The 21,570-nt window shown below is 42.4% G+C and overlaps 2 protein-coding genes across 2 annotated transcripts in view; both read right to left on the bottom strand.

The window, feature by feature from the left end:
* LOC120023083 (bMERB domain-containing protein 1-like) overlaps positions 1–1,745 on the bottom strand; it is a 33,853-nt gene extending 32,108 nt beyond the window's left edge. Inside the window, exons 1-2 of the mRNA XM_038967048.1 lie at positions 1,682–1,745; positions 103–223 (exon numbers count right to left, since the gene is read on the bottom strand). Of these exons, the coding sequence (XP_038822976.1) occupies positions 103–223; positions 1,682–1,745 (185 nt within the window). The remainder of the gene's footprint in view (positions 1–102; positions 224–1,681) is intronic.
* A 3,873-nt stretch (positions 1,746–5,618) lies between these two features.
* On the bottom strand, positions 5,619–21,427 carry LOC120027710 (phosphoinositide 3-kinase regulatory subunit 6-like). Its single transcript, XM_038972702.1, has 19 exons — positions 21,236–21,427; positions 21,013–21,114; positions 20,120–20,211; positions 19,551–19,619; positions 18,860–18,992; positions 18,566–18,635; positions 18,145–18,337; positions 17,145–17,295; positions 15,930–16,025; positions 14,833–15,328; positions 14,317–14,416; positions 12,276–12,398; positions 11,133–11,243; positions 10,575–10,677; positions 10,347–10,417; positions 9,865–9,955; positions 9,521–9,573; positions 9,195–9,301; positions 5,619–7,305 (listed from the first exon to the last, which is right to left on the bottom strand). The coding sequence occupies exons 1-19, from the start codon at positions 21,294–21,296 to the stop codon at positions 7,146–7,148; spliced, it is 2,382 nt and encodes a 793-aa protein (XP_038828630.1). The 5' UTR covers positions 21,297–21,427; the 3' UTR covers positions 5,619–7,145.
* Positions 21,428–21,570: the final 143 nt, after the last annotated feature.

Genomic DNA, 21,570 nt, shown 5'->3' with positions numbered 1-21,570 from the left:
CTATTCCGAATAATACATGACAATACAGTAGAATTATCTAGATTAGAGATATCCAGAGTAGAGCTATCCAGATAAGAGATAACTGACATACAAGACACTCACATGTATCGGAGTTCTGACTCTCTTCTGACCAGCACATCTCGAATACTGTCAATCTTGAAAAGCTCTCCCTCGATGTCATCTATGGTGATGGTGGAGTCTGCCATGGAGACGATGTCATCTTCTGATCAGAGAGAAGGACAGACAAAAGTTCAGTTTTTCTATTCAACTTCTTTCCAGATCTACATTTCGGAATGATATGGATATGGTAGAATAGGTAGGCAAACGGGTGCTCACCCGCAGCCATGCACACACACACACAGTCGCACACACACACAGTCGCACGCACACACAGTCACACGCACACACACACACACACGCACACACAGTTGGGTTGCCAAAGCAACATTGTGACAAGATAAAGCTGGCATACGCATAAAGATGGCTGTATGACACAACATGTTCTACTGTAGCGTCATGGATAAGGTAGCTTGGGACCAGATCATCATCTTTGTATGCTGCCAAGCAAAACATTGATTTTGTCTGGTTCAATGCAGGCTAAGGAATTAAATTAGGGTTTGTTCCAGGCTTAATCAAATACACACTCAGCAAAAACTGAAAAACACAGAGATATGCTTCTTAAATAAATACATCTAGCCAGGGCCTAACGCTTTTGCTGTGATGAAAACATTTCCTTAAAAGTCACAAAATCTACACTTTGGCAGCAAGTTGGAGGCTTCTTCCTCAGTCATTGTTATGAGAAACGTTAGAGGTAAAAACTTTTCAGCCTTTGAGTACAAAGGCTTTTTAGCAATTCCCCAGCGTGTGAGAAGTAGAGGTAGAAGAACTGTGTTCCTTGTAATTACTGTTGATGGTCTGAACCCACAGAGACTCTGGGGAACCATTTGAGAAAAGAGTTGACTGTCTGAGTGCTCTGGTGCAGACAGTGCTCTGGCTCACAGTGAGTAAATGAGAGAGAGCGAGCGAGCGAGTGAGCGAGCGAGAAAGTTTGTGCACGAGTGAGTCTGCCTCTGTGTCCTACCTCCCTCACCCCCTGTGACCTTTGGCTTGTACTGAGAGAGTTAAAAAGCTGAAGAAAAGAGACTTGATGACTATCAGCAGTGTATATTCACTCATATCCCTTTGGCATCTGTCAGCATTGTATTGTGTACAAGCCTGAGACTCCCAAAGAGCCAAAGCACTCAGCTTTCTCAGCCAGGCACAAAGGATGAATACTTAGCTATATGAATCTTCACAGAGCCGCTCAGCTGTGTTACTATGACGCACTTCCTTACGTGACCCGCTACGACAGCGCTTACGTCAAGACAGCCATGGCACTTTTACTCCGGAGGGAGGGGTAGTCTCATCATAAAGACTGATTAGTTGACTCTGGATCTTAAAAACTTCGAACTCCATTCAAGTAAACCTGACAACACTCCCAACATCCCCTAAAGTTCAAACCTCTCTCTCTCTCTATAACTCTATTGTCTTTAGTGTCCATTCCCATCCCTCCTCTGCCCTACACTTCCCCCCTGTTAAGGACAACACCAGTGGCACGTTGGTATTTCAAAATGCCACAACAGGCTTCCCAAAAGCCATCAGTGAGAGGTTCACTGTGCACCCAGCCTCCGGCGCCCATTACCTTGACAGCCATCATCACGTCTGGGGCTGAGAGGTTGGTCGGGTCTGGCATTACTAGACGGCATGTTCACACCCCTTCACTAAGGGAAAGAGATCAGAGTAGGGCTGGAGGGGGGGGGTCATTCCTGGAGCTAGAGCCAGGGTCACTGTGAGAGTGCATAGCGGAAGTGTGTGTGTAATAGTGTGTGTGTGTGTAATAGTGTGTGCAATAGTGTGTGTGTGAGTAGAGAGGAAGATATGGATAATAGAGATACTGGAAGAACAGTCATCCAATTCCTCTGCAAAGCTTCTCATGTTGAGACAATTTATGTGTTCCAAAGTCAATTAAAAAAGTACACTACTACCTGTCTTTCAACCTCGCTCTGCGGAACTAACTTTAAAAGTTTGACTGTGGCTCGCTCTAAGTCCATGTCTCTCACCCTCCCTAAGAGAATGTCTAGCACACTGTCACTGGAGGACACTGCTGGATCTGTTAGCCGACCGTTACATGTTAGCATTCAGCATCCACATAGCATATGTAGTATAGCATAGAACAATGTACGTGACTCCTCTGAAGTCTAATGATGTTACGCTTCGAAGAGAGCTGCCACACGACAAACCACAGTGTGATTGAAACAAGGCCTCAATTTGCTGTCTTTCTTCTCCTCCCTCTATCCCTTATTTCCCCCCCCCCCCCCCCCCCATCAGCCTGGGTGGTTTTCTTCTTAATGAGGTAGATATCACACAGTGACGGACTAACGGACAGGGGGGATGGGAGGGAGAGAAGAGGGAGGGAAGGAAGGAGGAAGGGTGGAAGGAGGGAGCGATGAGTAGACTGGAAATAAAGAGGGGTAGAGGGAAAAAGAGAAAGACAGGGTGAGAAAGAGAAAGAGAAAAAAATATATAGAGGAGAGAGAGATATAGAAAGAGAGAAAGAGAGAAAGAAAGAAAGAAAGAAAGAAAGGGGAGAGTCAGATTCCTAATTTTGAGGAAATGCAGTAATAGCCTACAGGTACTTTGATTGAAGAGAAATAGAAGATAATGACTAAAACAATAAAGTGTTTAATTACAGAAAATATATATAAATTATTCTCAACAAACAAACACTTTCCTATTCCTTTTGTTGTTGAAACATGAAAAGCAAAAGGAGAATGACTCTGAGAGAATTGTTGATGTAATGATATGAACAGTGTGTCCACAGCCTTGCAAAACTGACACTTGCAATGTTCTCTTCCATTCTCAATGTCCTGTTAAGTCTCATCCACGCGCCATCATCTATAATTTGGGGTGCAATTTTCTGACTATAATGGCATACACCTTGTGACTGTACACATTATTCTAAAATGGACACACACACGTTATTGAAAAAACTCACTTGTTATGGCTTTACATCACCTGCCATCACATGGTTGGACAGTTACTTATCCAATAGAACCCAGAGAGTGTTCTTCAATGGAAGTTTCTCAAACATCAGATATGTACAGTGTGGTATCCCTCAGGGCAGTTGCCTTGGGTCGTTACTCTTCTCTATTTAAAAAAATGATTTGCCACTTGTCTTACAAGATGCTAAAATTACTAAAATTACTATGTATTCTGATGATTGCACACTCTACACATCTGCACCTACAGCCAGTGAGCTCACTGAGTCCCAGTCTGGACCTGTCTGAGGTCCAGTCTGGACCTCAGACTGGGGCAAAGGTTCACCTTCCAACAGGACAACGATCCTAAGCACACAACCAAGACAAAGCAGGAGTGGCTTCGGGACAAGTCTCTGAATGTCCTTGAGTGGCCCAGCCAGAGCCCGGACTTGAACCCGATCGAACATCTCTGGAGAGACTTGAAAAGAGCTGTGCACCACTGCTCCTCATCCAACCTGACAGAGTGTGAGAAGATCTGCAGAGAAGAATGGGAGAAACCCCCCAAATACAGGTGTGCCAAACTTGTAGTGTCATACCCAAGAAGACTCAAGGCTGTAATTGCTGCCAAAGGTTCTTCAACAAAGTACTGATTAAAGGTTCTGAACACTTATGTAATTTTGATATTTCATTTTTATATATTTTTTTATTAGCAAACATTTCTTAAAAACTGTTTTTGCTTTGTCATTATGGGGTATTCTGTGTAGATTGATGGGGGGGGGGGGAGAGAATAATTGAATTCATTTTAGAATAAGGCTGTAACCTAACAAAATGTGGAAATAGTCAAGGGGTCTGAATACTTCCCGAAGGCACTGCATGTATAGAGCCATGTCATCATGGAATGCTCTGCCACCAGAGTTGACTCAGGCAAAAAGCAAGTTTAGCTTTAAAACAGATTTCTTTTAAACATATTGTATCACAGCACCTCTCCTCTTTCTAAAGATCGAATTTAACTGTACATGTATATGAATAGTGTGTCAATCTATTTTTTGTTGTTTCTTGGTGTCTTTCCAATATAGAACTCTTATATTCTTTTTCATTTTGAATGTCATGTCCTTGTCTATAGCTGTTCTGTACTTCGTCATGTATTTGTACGTTTTGTGTGGACCCCAGGAAGAGTTAGCTGCTGCATGTGCAGTAGTTGATGGGATCCTAATGAACTAAAATAAACAGTAAGCGCTCTAATCACAGCTGTTGACTGCCACCTGTAGACGTGCATTTTGAAACAAACATCAACACCTGCATGCAACTGCAAGCATTTCCCCTGTAATAAATACTATTGTCTTCACTTTCTCAGGTCAATTATGCACACACAAACAGTTCCATGTATTTACCTGTTTTGGAATTGTCTGTATTCCATTTAGTGCATTCCAGAGAGCCGTACTGATGTGATGATCCGTGTTTATTTTCCTTTTCCATCTCTCAACCGTGGGTTCGATTCCAAACTGGTCAAGGATGCGCTGTCAAACAAATACAATGCTGTGTCTTGGAAACCGAAGGAAAACTGACAAGAAAAGGCAACTGGAGCAGTCTATGCGCAGTCTTTCATTAAGTACCAAGCTGCATGGCAGAGAATTGGGTAAAAACGCTTCCACAACGTGCTGGTGTTGTCACGCTCTTTCCGTTGTTTGAGCTTGCGGTGTTCAAGCCAAGGCTGATGATGTTTTCAATACCTATTGTACTGTAAACTCGAAGATATACTTTTATATTAGATCATGGCGCCACCTAACGTTAATCGGTGGTACTACATACATTACCCCCACAATATCCCTCTCATTCAACAGCACTGTACTTAAAGGGATAGTTCACCCAAATTACAAATTGGTTTCCTTACACTGTAACGCTGCGTTCAAGAAAACTCAGAACTAGGAAACTGAAAAGTCCAACTTGGAAACTCGTTGTAGAAAGATGAGGTCAGTGTTTCAAAGTATTAGAATCAACCAATAGGAAGCTCTACACAAAAAACGTACGCACATTTTAACTCTGAGGTTCGGAGTTTATGAGTTGTCTTGAACGCAGCATAAGCAGTCTACGGACAAGGTAGGACAGCAATCCATGCTTTGGTTTTATTCACCTGGCACCGTTTTAACATTTGTGGCACAAATCCCATTCAAGTCATGGTACCGATATTAGCATTTTTCACGCATCAAGTCCAAATCCTCTGAAAGTATCTCAAATTTATTGTGACGCTCAACTAAGTCCCTTCTAGATGATTTGAACATGATGTGGAAAAATGCTAATATCAGTATATATATATATTTGTGCCATAAATGCTAAAACATTAGCAGTGGAACAGTGCCAGGGAAACTAAACCAAAGCATGTATTTCTGTCATACCATGTCCATGTATTTCTGTCATACCTTGTCCATAGACTTCTTGCTTACAGGGTAAGGAAACCAATGTAATTTTGTAATTTGTGTGAACTATCCCTTTAAGAATAAAATAATCAGCTCATTTATATTTAATTTCAGAAAAAGTCAAAAATATATTTTTTTAATATAAAATATACAGTAATTATATAAAATACATGTATTTACTCTACTATTAAACAAGTAATTGCAATGATACCATACTCCAATGATTAGTCTTACATACATAACATTCAAAAAATAGACAAGTGTGCAAAAAGGTCTATTGACGATTGATGATGCATTACAAACATACTAGCTGGCGATCAGAACTCTTTAAGACCCTCGTTTTTTTCAATGGTATTATGACAATGGCGTTTATAGATGTGGCCTCTCGGTCATTCAGTCAGTCAGTGTCTTTCTCTCTCTGTCTGTATGTCTGTCTTTTTGTCACCTACATACTTTTTATGGGTGCATATATGATAACTGGTCCCCATCACCTCATGATTTATTTTAAACCAGCCAATATCTTACAGCGGTGACTGTGTTCCAACACCTTCAAGTTAGGCGTGATAAATTTGTTTGAAACAAGCGAAGGGCTCAGAGTTTAACTTTCATTTTAGCATAGACCTCCTAGCACGGTAATAGTCAACCACACTGGATATTGCACCACTTGTTAGTATAGCATACAGAACAAAGTCATAAGCAGAAAGCCACCAGATAATTAAACCTCCCCCCCAGTCGGTTTCCTGTCATGCAACATGTTCTTTAGGGATCTTAAAATAGGTGCATGTTCTTTTGTGTCATGTTTTAACTGAAGGCTTGTGCACAGTGCATTCAAACCTTTATTGCTAACTCACAAGAACATAGATGAGCTCAGAGAGCTATATGCACCTTTAAATAGAACCTGTTTTTTTTAAACAACTGGTTAATCCAACAAGTGACTGCTTCAAGAGCTTCTGTTGTTAGCTCACCAAGACATCAAACTATCTTTAAGTTGTTCTTCTGCCAAGCTAAGTAATGAAAATGACCCTACCAGGGTTATTCAGTGTCGGAACTCAAAGAGCAGCAGGTAGTGTGTTTACATGGCAAGCAGGGTTGGGGTCAATTCCATTTAAATTCAGTCAATTCCTATGGGAATTTCAGTTTACTCCATAACTTTACTGAATTGAAATGGAATTTGCCCCAACCCTGACGTCAAGGGATGGATGAGTCTTCCCTTAGGTTAGATGATTGGGAGGGTGGGCTACTCTTCTGATGGACCAGATTTTGAACCCAGGTTGTCAAGTTTATGTTAGTCCTCTGAGCTAAAGCCTATCTAGGAGCTAATACCACCTCAGCTTCACTCTCATAAAATTGTCAATTTTAGAGGCAATATTGTTCTTTGACTATGCTGTCAGTCAGAGATATGCCCATGGGCACAGTATATGATAACTGTCACAAGCAGAAACTGGAATGAGATCCAATACCCATGGCAAATGAATTTGTTTGTTGACAAATCTAACATTTGTCAAACTCAACTTGTTTTCTTGTCAAGGCTACACCAGGTAAATAACCGTGGGTTACCCTTAGCTGCCACCCAGGTTCTCTTTCCACATCCCCTCAAGGTACACTGAGGCCCTGTTGTGAGTACTGAGCGCATCCCTGATCGTCATACAATGTGGATGGTCTCAATGTTTCAGTCTCTGTACAGTAGAGTCCATCCAGATGGTTGTGGGATCTGTCAGTTAATGATACCAGCGAAGGTATTGATTGGTAGAGGAAGTCCTTTGTTCATGTACTTGCTGAGGCCAGCGTCCCTCTCCTCTTCCCCCAAACTGAACTTGGACCGCATGGTCTTCTGGACACAGTATCCAGGATCAAGACAGGGTGCGATCTCTATGCTGGAAATGAATGAATTGATAGAGGACATGTCAAATTTTGAGAGTTAGATAAGTATGTTTGCCAGTTTCTTTGGATTTAGTGACATTGAACATTGAATGAGGATTATAATATTACATTTTTAAAAAGCATATACGTGCATTTAGTTTTTTACATACAGTTGAAGTCGGAAGTTTACATACACCTTTGCAAATACATTTAAACTCAGTTTTTCACAATTCCTGACATTTAATCCTAGTATAAATTCCCTGTCTTAGGTCAGTTAGAATCACCACTTTATTTTAAGAATGTGAAATTAGTGTAACTAAGTCATGTTTGTAGGCCTCCTTGCTCACACATGCTTTTTCAGTTCTGCACACAAATGTTCTATGGGATTGAGGTCAGGGCTTTGTGATGGCCACTCCAATACCTTGACTTTGTTGTCCTTAAGCCATTTTGCCACAACTTTGGAAGTATGCTTGGGATCATTGTCCATTTGGAAGACCCACTTGCGACCCAGCTTTAACTTCCTGACTTATGTCTTGAGATGTTGCTTCAATATATCCACCAAATTTTCCTCCCTCATGATGCCATCTATTTTGTGAAGTGTACCAGTCCCTCCTGCAGCAAAGCACCCCCACAACATGATGCTGCCACCCCCGTGCTTCACGGTTGGGATGGTGTTCTTCAGCTTGCAAGCCTCCCCTTTTTCCTTCAAACATAACGATGGTCATTATGGCCATACAGTTCTATTTTTGTTTCATCAGACCAGAGGACATTTCTCCAAAAAGTACGATCTTTGTCCCCATGTGCAGTTGCAAACTGTAGTCTGGCTTTTTCATGGCGGTTTTGGAGCAGTGGCTTCTTCCTTGCTGAGCGGCCTGTCTGGTTATGTCAATATAGGACTCGTTTTACTGTGGATATAGATACTTTTGTACCTGTTTCCTCCAGCATCTTCACAAGGTCCTTTGCTGTTGTTCTGGGATTGATTTGCACTTTTCGCGCCAAAGTACTTTCATCTCTAGGAGACAGAACGCGTCTCCTTCCTGAGCGGTATGACAGCTGTGTGGTCCCATGGTGTTTATACTTGCGTGCTATTGTTTGTACAGATAAACGTGGTACCTTCAGGCGTTTGGAAATTGCTCCCAAGGATGAACCAGACTTGTGGAGGTCTGCAATTTTTTTTCTGAGGTCTTTGCTGATTTCTTTTGATTTTCCCATTATGTCAAGCAAAGAGGCACTGAGTTTGAAGGTAAGCCTTGAAATACATCCACAGGTACACCTCCAATTGACTCAAATTATGTCAATTAGCCTATCAGAAGCTTCTAAAGCCATGACATAATTTTCTGGAATTTTCCAAGCTGTTTAAAGGCACAGTCAAATTAGTGTATGTAAACTTCTGACTCACTGGAATTGTGATACAGTGAATTATAAGTGAAATAATCTGTCTGTAAACACTTGTTGGAAAAATTACTTGTGTCATGCACAAAGTAGATGTCCTAACAGACTTGCCAAAACTATAGTTTGTTAACAAGAAATTTGTGGAGTGGTTGAAAAACGAGTTTTAATGACTCCAACCTAAGTGTATGTAAACTTCTGACTTCAGCTGTATATATTGTAACATGACACAATATATATAGTTTATACTGTAACATGACACAATATATATAATATATACTGTAACATGGCACAATATATATAACATGTGCATATGTAACTAAAACATATACAGTATGACAAGGGCTAACCAAATGAGGTTAGACCAACATACTTCAGAATACATTTCAAACAGCAACCTTCTGGTAACAAGATCATGTGGCTATCCACCAAACCACTGTCTGACCTGTTTTCATGTATTTCAAGTTTTTATGTTAGGCCAACCGTACGCAACAGCTACACCAACAGCGCTCACCTCTGTACGTTTTTGAAGGTCCTCCTAGAGTCTTTGTCCAGGGTCACAGTGAAGGTTTTCATCTCCAGGGTTCTGATCTTCACGTTACAGGTACGGATCTTGGCCTCCTGTGGAATTAAGTCTGTGTGTTAGGCTTGGTTTTAGGCTTATGAGATCATAAAGCGATGTGGCCACCAGGATTAGTCAAGCGAGCCAGGCCTTTATGACGTTAAGAACAATATGGAGAGCCAAGAATACCAAGAGGATTAAGTACATAGGTTATGTTTATGCATTTTATAACAACCGTCCCTAATAGACACCTGTGTGTCGAAATGGTGTAAACTCACCATGGTGTTCTTGGGTTTAGTTTCGTTGAAAGCTACTGTAAGACAGTTCAGATCTGAGGACAACAACAAAAACAAGAACATAGGCCAGGCTTCAACAGATATACAGAATAATATGGGAAGAGCAGTAGACATTTCAGAACGTATTTTTACGTTCACACAATTGCATCAATACGCTACGGCATGAACATTCACTACTGTTTTACATTGTGACTTTGCCCACTGAATTCACATATGTGCCCAATGGGTGACAACTCAGCGACTACTGATCACGATACAGATGAATCTATCAATTAATTACGTGAATGTAGTAAATATCATTGTGTGTGATATGTAGTGTTGTATACCTTCAGTTTCATTGGAGGGGATGGCACTGATCTGAACACCTGAGGTCCTCACTGACATACCCTTATCTACGTCTCTACCACTCAACGACACCTGGAGAGGAGGACAGAGACACAGGTCGGAGGTCATAGAGAGAAGCTAACAGCTAAACGTCAAATACAGGTTATATGATCTCTCGTCAGGTCAGGCCACTCTCATGACGCAGTTCAAAACTCTAAACAGAGACAAACAGACGTTGCATCAACAGTATCAATCCCAAACACTATCAAAATAGAGCTAAACGTCAAGCACAGGTTGTAGGATCTCTCTTCGGGTCAGTTAAGTTTATTCTCATGATGCAGTTCAAAACTCTAAAACAGAGACAGACGTCGCAGCAACACTATGAAAATAGAGCAGAACATCAGCTTCATAGCCAGATGCAGCACTTTTACATTGATGTATATAGATGAGGTCATGTTAAAAACACGGTTGACCTTTCGCTGACCTTTTTGTAGTTGACAGAGACGACAGCACCACACACGTCTCCTGTGTTCTTCTTCTGCTTGATGGTCGTGGCTGAGAGAGGGAGGACAGACGTGATCAGACCGGACGAGTGACATATACACGTGCACACCAATGCATGCACACACACGTACACACACACTTCAAATCAGTTGAAAAAAAAACATCAGATGCAGAGAGCGTTGATCAGCGAACACAGGCTAAATGTTACCTTTCAAAGTAGTTGGGGACTGTTTGAACTCGGGGAAGTCCAGCTCTAAGTGGGAGAGAAACACATCCTCCACTGAGTCCTTGGTCAGGTTGGAGAAGCAGATCTAGAACATAGGCAAGAGGATGACAATCGTGGGTCAGTTGGTAGAGCAAGGCGCTTGCAACGCCAAGGGGGTTCGGTTCCCGCTGGGGCCAACCGTACGTAAAAATGTATGCATTCATGACTAAGTCGCATCGGATAAAAGCATCTGCTAAATGGCATTTGGTGTTTTTTGGTCTATGAGTGAGGACTGATAATCATGAACATGCTAGAGTGCTAAAGATAAACTATGCTCAGTCCATCGCCGCAGACTTACTGTCATTACGTCACACAATCAACAACAGACAGTGCTAGAGAGATTCGATAGTGCCTAGGCGATAACTAGACCTGTTTGTGATGCATATGGCTACGTCTGTGTCCCAAATGGACCCCTAGTCCCTATATTGTGCACTGCTTTTGACCAGGGCCCACAGGGCTCTGAATAGGGTACCATTTCAGATGCATCCTATGTCTCCTCACCTTGACAGAGTAGATGGTGAAGTAAACAGGCTGCAGTCCGGTCCGCACGTAGTAGGAAATGACATCAGACAGGAAGGGGTTAGGCTCTGCCTGCTTGCTGCTGTTGGACTGCTGGAGAGAGATGGGATCATGTTAGTATGGAGCCTGGGGTTAACCAAGACAGATAGGGGTACACATTATATTAGCTTTTTAATACACGGAATGTTCATGTTTTGGAAGGAACTCGATTTCATTCATGTAGAGACACAGGAGAGGAGCGCTTCTTTGGTTTATAGTTCATCCACAAGGTGCTCTTTGATCATGGGATGAAATACTATAGAAAAGCCTTTGTGCAAACAAACTTCATCAAGGCACTCGCATGTAGTGGAACATATTAAAAGCCTTGATTGTTTTATGGCTTATGCATGGCAAGAATTAAAAAAAAAAACACCTAAGCATTGCAAAAAAAGGCTTTTTCATTCTACATGAGTGCCTTGATTACCTCGGGAAGTTTGTGTGCGCAAAGGCTTTTTAACTATGCAGCATCAGCTTATTTTTGTTCTATTTCCCTCACATTGTAATTCATTACCAATCATTATTTATTGGAAACTACAGCATTAAACAATGAAAACCTGACCCTGTGTCCCTGCTACGTTTCACAATCTTTTACCCGCCAATACTGTCTTTCCCTATACTGTGTCAAACAGTTTCTCTTCCCTCTATCCAGCTAAATGCTAAGATGACTCATAACAGCAAAACTATTTGCATACAGTACTCATAGGTTGCTAGTTTCGATAAGAGCCCACAGATGTTTTTTTCACTTCCTGTAAGCAAGCAACTACTGTACAGTACTGTGCAATTTCCTTTTGTTTTTCTAATCATTCAAAACACCTAGAAACATGCAAACGGTAATTTGTTGACTTTTTTTATATGGTACAGACTCTCGGTTGCAGAGCATAAACCACATTCAACATAACCACATAACTTTATCTACTGTAGATCAGACTAGTATTTTGTTTCCTCTTAAAATCCCGAAAGCTACACTTGCCAGGCTAATGAAACCAATGCATTCCAGGCAGGCTCAATCAAAAGTATCACAAGAGAACAGAAATGCTATTTGATGCTGTCATTTCAACATAATGTAGAAACAGTGGGTTACTGTACCATTTTGGCCAGCTTGGGGATCATGGAACCCAGGCTGTTGATGTTGCAGTCGTACCATGGATCCACCATTCCCAAGTAGGAACCCAAGACACAGGGGTTTTCCCGGGTTGGGGAAAGCTTTTCCTGATAGAGAAGTACAACATGGTTTATTAAAGATACACTACTGTACTAAACTGTTAGGGTTACTCAACTGCAGCTAAGTTTTCAAGTTTCAAATGTATTTATAAAGCCCTTCTTACATCAGCTGATGTCATAAAGTGCTGTACAGAAACCCAGTCTAAAACCCCAAACAGCAAGCAATGCAGGTGTAGAAGCACGATTCAAGTTCAGTGTAAAACCAGAGAACGACATTAAGCCTTTAGTGGGAATTGGCCTAAATGGAGAGGGCTAAATTTAAAATGTTTCTTACAGGAAAAATATGAAACACATTTGCATAACCACGGTAGCAATTGAAAGGGAACAGTTTGGAGATTTGGGAAAAATTATAATACCAAAGTTGAGGCCACAGTTCACCAGACACAAGACTGAATCCAAAAATGACACTGTTGATTTTATGTGCATTTTATATTTACTGTGCTTTTCGCCACATTTGTTGATAACTAAATCTGAAAATACTCTGAATACATTCAGTAACATGATAAGAATATTCCTGGAAAATGTAGGGTAGGTGCAACATAAGAGAAAAACAATAGTCTCCAAGTGGCCACACCCCTCTCCAAAGTGTGCACAGTTTCTAAGTCATTTCAATGCCCTTTTATGACTCAAAGAAGAGTCTTCAACTATAAGCTCTCCTAGCTGTGCCTTTGAGGAACTACAGCAAGCACACTTGTAGTTGTTTTGTTTGGAACACTGCCCTCCATCCCCGCCAACACACAATTACTGTTGTTGTTTACGCAATCCAAAAACGGACCATTATAAATCACAATCTGGGTCAAGTGGGCATCATTTGAAAGCTTGTTCTATTGCCAACATGACTAGCTAAGTTATAAAATACGATCTTACAGTGTTACGCTTTCACAGGGCAATTCAGAGAACATATCGTAATTTTGGTTCCCATAGAAAGGAGTACTCAGGTACATGTTCCGCTGTGGATTATCTTCATAATACACCAACATCCCACTGGGCACAGACGTCCTTTCAACGTCTAGTTTTGATTTACATTTGGTTGAGTTGTCAACGTGAAATCAACCAAAAATATCACTTTCATTGGATTTAGGTTAAAAGTTGGGTGAAAAAAAAACACATTTCCTTACGTTGATGACTTTTTCCAAATCCAATCACTTTCCACGTTGATTCAACATCATCATATAGATTTTTTGTTGTTGAAATGACATGGAAACAACATTGATTCAACCAGTTTTTGCCAAGTGAGATTCTGTTCAGAAAAACCCAGGATATGACGCCATGCTTCTACATCTGCATTGCTTGCTGTTTGGGGTTTTAGGATTCTGTATAGCATTTCGTGACATCTGCTGATGTAAAAAGGGCTTTATAAATAAATGTGATAGATTGATTGATGCCATCAAACATAGTGATCATAAACGTTGACTGTCGATTACAGGAGTTTTATGATATGGAAATGTGAAGTGCACATTTGGACATCTCATCTTTCAAAATACATAGTCCTCTTAATTTACAGCATTTCCCTCACTCAGACAACAACAAATTACAAAAGTTGTCCAATTAGTGGGAGGCATGTGGGCAACTTCTTGTCGCGTGCGTTGCTCAAGTTCAGAACGGCTGTCAGTCAAAACTCATACAGCGCTGTGGAGCGCAGAGCCTGAGCTCTGACGTCATTTACAGCATATTCCTGTACAGCCACTGCGTTCCAATGCAGGCACTTATCAGTGTCCAAATCTGCCATTTCAACCCGCATATCATTCTTTTGATGTGATCATTTCACATACTGTCTGTGGATGTGTGTGTGTGTGTGTGTGTATGTGGGTGTGTGGTCACATACTGAAACACTGAAATGAGTCATATCTTTGTCTCTTGACAGGTTGTAAACTGATAGGAATGAAGTGTTAGTTTGTGGCCTTACTTTGACAGGACAGGTGGGACTGGGATCCTCACAGACAGGGATGTAGTAAAACTGGAAGTTGACTTTCATCGTCAGAAAGAGACGACGCGCTTCCCTTTTCCTGCAGAGTGAAACCAATGATTTACTAACCCTCAAACCATGCTACACAGGAAACCCAAATGGGTGTAATAACCAGTCTTGAGTTAGCCGGGAATAATTCCATTGTATATTACTGACGCATTAACTATTAATGTGCCATGGTTTCAATTCAACTTCCTTATTCCTGACTAGACCACGGAAATGGACAGTTAGTTTCCGATTTCATTTTTTGGACATTATGAAATAAAACATTTTCAACCACATAGTATAAGGCTAACCAAATTGAGATGTTGTAGGTGGAACTGTCTCCAAAAACTATACTATGATCATATCTAACAGAAATCTATTATATCCAGTATCCATTCTAATATATCCAATATCCACTACAAACTACATGCAGTCTCTCAGACTACATTACCCATGATCCTGGTCCCTCACCGGAGAAAGTAGAAGGCCTTAGCCAGCTTCCCCAGCACCCTGTCGTCCCCCATCACCACGATCCGGGCCGTGAAGTGCCTCTGCTGCTTGGAGAATGAGGGAGTCCCGCTGCACCCCGCCTTCCTATGAAGTGTCCCCCCTCCCCCGCCTCCCCCGGCCACACTCCCGCTCTCCTCCAGAGCGTCCTGCATCAGGGCCATATTGTCTGTGACTGACGGCCTCATCTTGATGCCTCCTCGTCGGCTTAACCTGGCCTCCCCCTCCTCCGAACCACCAGAGGGTTCCACCACTGATGGCTCAACCCCAGGGGGAAGGTCCCTCTCGATGCCGCTGTCGTTGGACATCACGGAGTGGTTGGACATCACGGAGTGGCGGGGCATGGCGGAGGAGGAAGTGAGGTCGGCGGGGAGGTCAAAGTCGGTCTCCTGGTCCTGGCTGAAGCAGAAGTGTTCCGCCGACATGGAGCTGGAGCGCACGCACTTGGCCAGCTCGCGCCCTGGCGGAAGAAGTGACATCAGAGAAATTAGAATTAGATGACGTATATACTGTATCTCTGTAACATGAATGTCAATACAGGTCAATGAGAACATGAAGCAGCAAGACAAGAAAGCGCTATAGTATTGGGCGTTTGCATCAGGTGAGAACACAGTATGTTAGAATAACACTGCTCACTATTCATGATTCATTCAGGACTATCCGTAATCATGGTAGCATCCACATGAATGTAGAAGTGTTCAGAAACATATTCTATTCTCATTTACAATAAAGGTGACTCCAAAATGACACAATACATTATTTACCATTCATTTCTATTGGACCCATAAAAAAAAAATCGGAAACACAGCCAAAAATGAACTGCAAATGCAATCAATAAGTTTGTAGAGTCACACGCTTGATGTAGTCATTGAGTACTAGGAATATGGGATCAAATTCTAAACTTGTGACTACTTTATTTATAAGAATCTTTAGGGGTGTAAATCATTTTGACCCCTACCTTTTTGAGAGAAAAAACTATGACTATTATTAAACAGAGTAACAGAGTTCATGTAACAGAGTTCTCTCATTGGTGTGTATAAACAACAGATTTCGCCACTCACAGATCTCCTCATCCTCCCTCCACAGGTGGAAGCTCATCTCCGGATTGGGAAGCGGCATGTCACACAGGCATCCCCCACCACCGGAGGACAATGTGTCTAAACCAGGAAGAGCCCAAACTGTCACAATGACACCAAAAACAACACAACACCCGCTTACTTCCTGGTCCCCATCCCCTACACTAAGTATATGGTCTCACAGCCGGCCTGTGAGAGACAGTGTAGTGTCCATTTGAAGGATAGTTGTTATGATGAGAAGAAAAAATATAGATTGAAAGGAAAATACAGTGTACATCTGTCCTAAAGGGGGGGGGGGGGGGGGGGGGGGGCTCTGACTCGACAGATTTAGACATGGAGGAATACAGTGTGAAAGATCAGCTCCATCCTATACAGCGATCTATTAATAACGGTCCCAAAGTCAGAGTGACTGCTATACAGCGATCTATTAATAACGTTCTCAAAGTCAGAGTGACTGCTATACAGCGATCTATTAATAACGGTCTCAAGGTCAGAGTGACTGCTATACAGCGATCTATTAATAACGTTCTCAAAGTCAGAGTGACTGCTATACAGCGATCTATTAATAACGGTCTCAAGGTCAGAGTGACTGCTATACAGCGATCTATTAATAACGGTCTCAAGGTCAGAGTGACTGCTATACAGCGATCTATTAATAACGGTCTCAAGGTTAGAGTGACTGCTATACAGCGATCTATTAATAACGGTCCCTGAGTCAGAGTGACTGCTATACAGCGATCTATTAAACGGTCCCTGAGTCAGAGTGACTGCTATACAGCGATCTATTAATAACGGTCCCTGAGTCAGAGTGACTGCTATACAGCGATCTATTAATAACGTTCTCAAGGTCAGAGTGACTGCTATACAGCGATCTATTAATAACGGTCCCTGAGTCAGTGACTGTTGCACTGTACGGTATGTGTCAGCTTGAAGAAACACTAACACAAAAAATGGACAGCATTGGCAGTATTTATCTGAATACGCCCTATGTGAAAAATGTATAACTACTTATACACATGTACCAGCTGTAATACCTTGAAGTGTTGTCTACAGTAACGTTACCCCTCCAGTTTCACTTGTAAACAGAAACCAAATGCTAGTCTAAAGGAAATGGGAGATAATGTCTGGATGCTGTTTAGATAATTTGGTTTTGGTTTGAAACAGTCAAAAGATGACCCCTCTATGATAAGGATACTGTACCTGATGTGTCAGTATGGGTGAGGATCTCTCTGTAGAGTTGTCCCAGTCTCCCCCTCAGCACCACCCCTTCCCCCTTACTGCCCTCCTCCACACTCTGCTCCAGACTGGCCACCACTTCCTGGAAGTACGGTTCCACGTCCTGGCCAATTTCCTGCCACACACACACACACGCGCACAAACAGACACACACACACCGTCTATGAATAGAATACAGGTGAAAGGCCACCAGCATCCAGACAAACACATCTGGAAGTCTGAGTTTGACACATCCTGTTGAGATGGGTGTTATATTAGGACCAGTGTGTGTAAGTGTGTGTGTGTGTGTTTTAATGGGAATGGTGCCAACCTCTGTTAGATCATGGAACAACACAACTAAACAACACGCTATTGAGCCATTATAGATCATTTCTGGTTAAGTGCGTTGCTGAATATGACTGAGATGGCATGTATGAGGCCCCAGTAGACACCTTAAAGCTTACTGAGCTTTGCTTTGGTGCAAATTGAAACGGCCTAAACCACAAAGGGGGTTGCGCAATACATTGAAATAGAAACTAGTGTCAAACACAAAGTGGTATTGATTTAGATCACCTTGAACAAAACACAGCAACATTTGCGAAAAACAAAACCAAAGTCAAACCGAGATCAAACAAATATCAAGAGCATAAAACCGGTTTCTTTACTCTGGAACAGAAGTCAAACCCAAAAGGTTTTTCGACTGTGTAAAAAGTGCTGTGTGTACATAAAACGTGGTTAGAATGTGCATGTCACAAAAACAATGCGGTAAAAAACGAAGTTACTTCTGTTCTCCGAAGACGGATGGATGGACAGACAAATAAATAAAGACAAAAAGAAAGAAACAAAGTTAAAAATTGAGGGTTTTACCAATAACTTTTACCCTGAAACTATCATCACATACGCATAGCGAAAGACCAGACTTATAGAAGAAGAAACGTCATAGCGAAACTCAATGTCAACACAAACACAGCGCAACCACACTAACCTTCAGTGCCTGTGCCAGTTTAGGACTGTGGCACAGCTCCCCTCCTAGAGCAGCCTGGATGGAATGTTGGACCACGCTCCGCATGTGGTCAAGGGGATTCAGATACCCCCCTGACCCCGAGGCCTCGATGTCCCCCCTCAGCGCCTCACCGTGGGGGCCGGAGAAGACCGCCGGATCGGCGAACACAAACACCCTAGGAGACCGTAGGAGAGATTGAGTTATTGCCTTTGGTTATCCTTGATTAACCAGTTCCCTAATTAGTTGGTCGGCAGTTCACATGCAAGCTGCTGTTTTTACAAGCTACTTTATCTACAAAACAGCATGTCATTCTATACCATAAGGAAAAATGGCTTCTACACTGTGCTGTGCTTCTCTCTGTGTCACCGTGTGTATGCAACATCAAGTTAGGTTGTTCTCTCACCTCTCCTGAAAGGGATGGTAGTCATTCTTCAGGCTCTGCTCTGCAACCACCATCCTCTGATACAGCACTCCTGTGGGTCAAAAGTATTGACACATTTAAAACACATGACATTCTCGTACTACAGCCAGTGAATACGTTGAAACAAACATCCCTCTTCGTTATAAAGTGCATTACAGTAAAACGATGATCACCTTCTGAAGACAGTAAAGTCTACCAATAAAGTCTTATCTAATACATAATAAAAAAATACATCACTCGACAGGTTAGACGAAGGATGTATGTTGGTTTCAGTACCTGGCGTGTAGCGTTCTGTCTTCATGCGTCTGGTGTAGCTGAGGCCTACAGTACAGTAGGGCTGGGGCAGGGTAAGCAGCCTCTTACAGAAGTCATACACCCGCTTGTACAGGTCGTCAGGAAGATATGCTGACTGGAACATACACAGATATACGCACAGTTAGCACTGTCAGTCACCGCTGTCCTCGGATTGAACTGAACCACCAAACACAATTGGTATGGTACATACAACCCTTAAATACAGTATAGTACCATTTACCTCCATAAATACTTGCACAAACTTCCCAAAACTTCAATATACAACATATACTGTTTTAAATTGCTCGCAATCATTAATGGTTTGTAATATTCTATTATTTTCCATCCCATTCTATTCTATTCTACTATAAAGAGCCTATGGCTCTGGTAACAACAAGAACTGTCTCTTTAAGAAGACACCAACAGATAAAGAAGAGATAAAGGTCTACGACAGTACAGAGTCCTGACCTAGCCTGACCAGGAAGTGTAGGAGACGATTAACAGGAAATAAGACTTCATCAAATCAGAGGAGCTCATCAAAACAGTGGTGGGAAATGATTGAATCCCCCAAATGAAAGCTTCTCCCCAGCCAACCCTGAGACAGGTCTGTAAAGATGCTGTTGTCATGTCTGACGGGTGTTTCCCTTGTGTAATGTAAGCCCCGGGAACCTACCTGTATGACAGCATAGATGAGTGTGTGGAGCAGGGGGATGATGTGTGTCCGACAGTCTACCCTCTCAGCCTGCATACAACAAGAGACAAACACACAAACTATTGTGTTAGTCAGTTACTCACTAATGCAACGTTTGTCTGTAAAAGATAGCTCGTCTGTTACCACCAGAGGCGGACTGGGACCAGAAATCGGTCCTGGCATTTCTAACACATTGGACAATTATTTTCCTTGAGGCCTCCACAATTATTAGCAAGTTAAGTATAATTTTGTGTAGAAAAAATACAAGTTTGACAGACACACTGGGCTAAAAATAAACCATTCCATCTGGCATTTAGAGCAAATGCCAATCCACCCCTGGTTCCCACTAGACATAACATTCATGTATCACATCATTGCACAATGTCCTTGACAATCTCAGTGTTCTTTTCAAGTTTATTTGGGTAGCAATCGTTGATTGTCTTAATATGTCTCTTGACACTACAGTGAAGACTAATAATGAATGGCCCAGAGACTTATATTTCTCCATATAAGGCCCGGGAATGGCCTAATGGCGCACACTGATGACATACCCTTTCCAGCTCCTTGACGACGACTCTCACCAGAATGAGACTGTTGGCAGGATTGTTCCGAACCTTCTTGTGCAGCGTCCATCTTAGCATCCCTTCGAGTAGAAACACACACTCAGCACTTGCAAACATTTCCACAGACATGGCACTAAACAGCACTCACACTCTCTGTTGTTTCCATAGACATAGCTCTCCACAAATAGCTGGAGTGACTCAGTGCCAATGCTTTGTTCCATTGCACAACGAACCCAAACTGTGGATAAAACTAATAGCTGACTCAGTGCAATTTTCCGATTATTGGCAGGCAGTGGTTATGTGTCATCCTCATGTGGTTTGGGCAGATTAATACGGCCTGGTGGGAACATTAAAGAGGATCAACTCCTTCTGGACGGTGGAGCAGAGAGGCAAGTCAGGGACCTTTAGTCCATTTTAAACCTAGATGTGCTGTATGTGAGGCATAGGCGGCTTGTGGCACTTTAATTGGGGAGGACAGGCTCAAAGTAATGGAATAAATGGAACGGTATCAAACACACCGTTTCCATGTGCTTGATGCCATTCCATTCCCTTCCTTCCAGGCATTATAATGAGCCATCCTCCCCTCACCAGCCTCCTGTGATATAAGGGTACCCATATGTATCGTTATTGAACTTAGGGTCAGTAATGTGGGGGTTACTTGATGAAGCTTGCTATGCATCTAGCTAGCACTACCAGTTGAAGCTAGCCAGTTAGCGACACCTCTGACCAAACCAGACTGGAAATGTGCAACAAAAGCAGCCTGACCTGAAACGGAGCCATGCTCACTGGAAAGCGAGCCGGTTCACTACTTCTCAGCTCGGCTCAACTCAACAGTGTGTAAACCCCATAAAGAGTCTAGTGGAAACTACTGATGGGTTTACCTTTATTGTGCACAGAGGAGGGATGCTGGCTCTCCAGTTCCCTGAGCACGGCCTGGACACTGCGGTAGATGTCCGACTCTGAGGCCAAGGGGGCGCAGCTGCCTGGAGAGTCAGGGGTCAGAGGTTAAGAGTTAATGTTAATACAAGTCGTACAGCAAATGTTCCATTTTGGATCAAATGTACATGTCGCTGTTCAAATGACACCCTATTCCCCATATAGTACCCATAGGCTCCATGCTGCTCGGGGGGCTGCTCGAGTTATCCCAGGCTGCCTTGTTGGTCATGTCTCACATGCATGGTGGGGCCACGGCCTGGTGTCTATAGGGACGGGACAGGGAGAAAGTCAAAGCTGTTAGCGGTACCCACCGGAGGCATGACATGGGCTTTTGAGGGCTGTTATCCTTTATTTAACCAGGAAAAAGGCTATAGGCTTAAATGATGTCCTGGACATTCTTGTGGCACAGAGGTGTTAGGACTTGTGAGTCACCAAGAGTAGAGCCAGTGAATTGACCATGAAAATCACACACACACACACACACACACACACACACACACACA

Source organism: Salvelinus namaycush, chromosome 2, assembly GCF_016432855.1.
Source record: "Salvelinus namaycush isolate Seneca chromosome 2, SaNama_1.0, whole genome shotgun sequence".
NCBI lineage: Eukaryota > Metazoa > Chordata > Actinopteri > Salmoniformes > Salmonidae > Salvelinus > Salvelinus namaycush.
Note: the sequence above shows the minus strand (reverse complement) of the source record. Positions and strands in the feature narration are given on the sequence as shown.

What these genes read in the sequence shown, in the direction of transcription:
- LOC120027710 (XM_038972702.1), bottom strand. Translation starts at nt 21,296, where the DNA reads ATGACCAACAAGGCAGCCTGGGATAACTCGAGCAGCCCCCCGAGCAGC. An exon ending in GAGCAGCATGGAGCCTATGG is followed by an intron (nt 21,115 to 21,235) that starts GTACTATATGGG and finishes CTGACTCTCCAG; the next exon opens with GCAGCTGCGCCCCCTTGGCC. An exon ending in TCGTCAAGGAGCTGGAAAGG is followed by an intron (nt 19,620 to 20,119) that starts GTATGTCATCAG and finishes TGTTGTATGCAG; the next exon opens with GCTGAGAGGGTAGACTGTCG.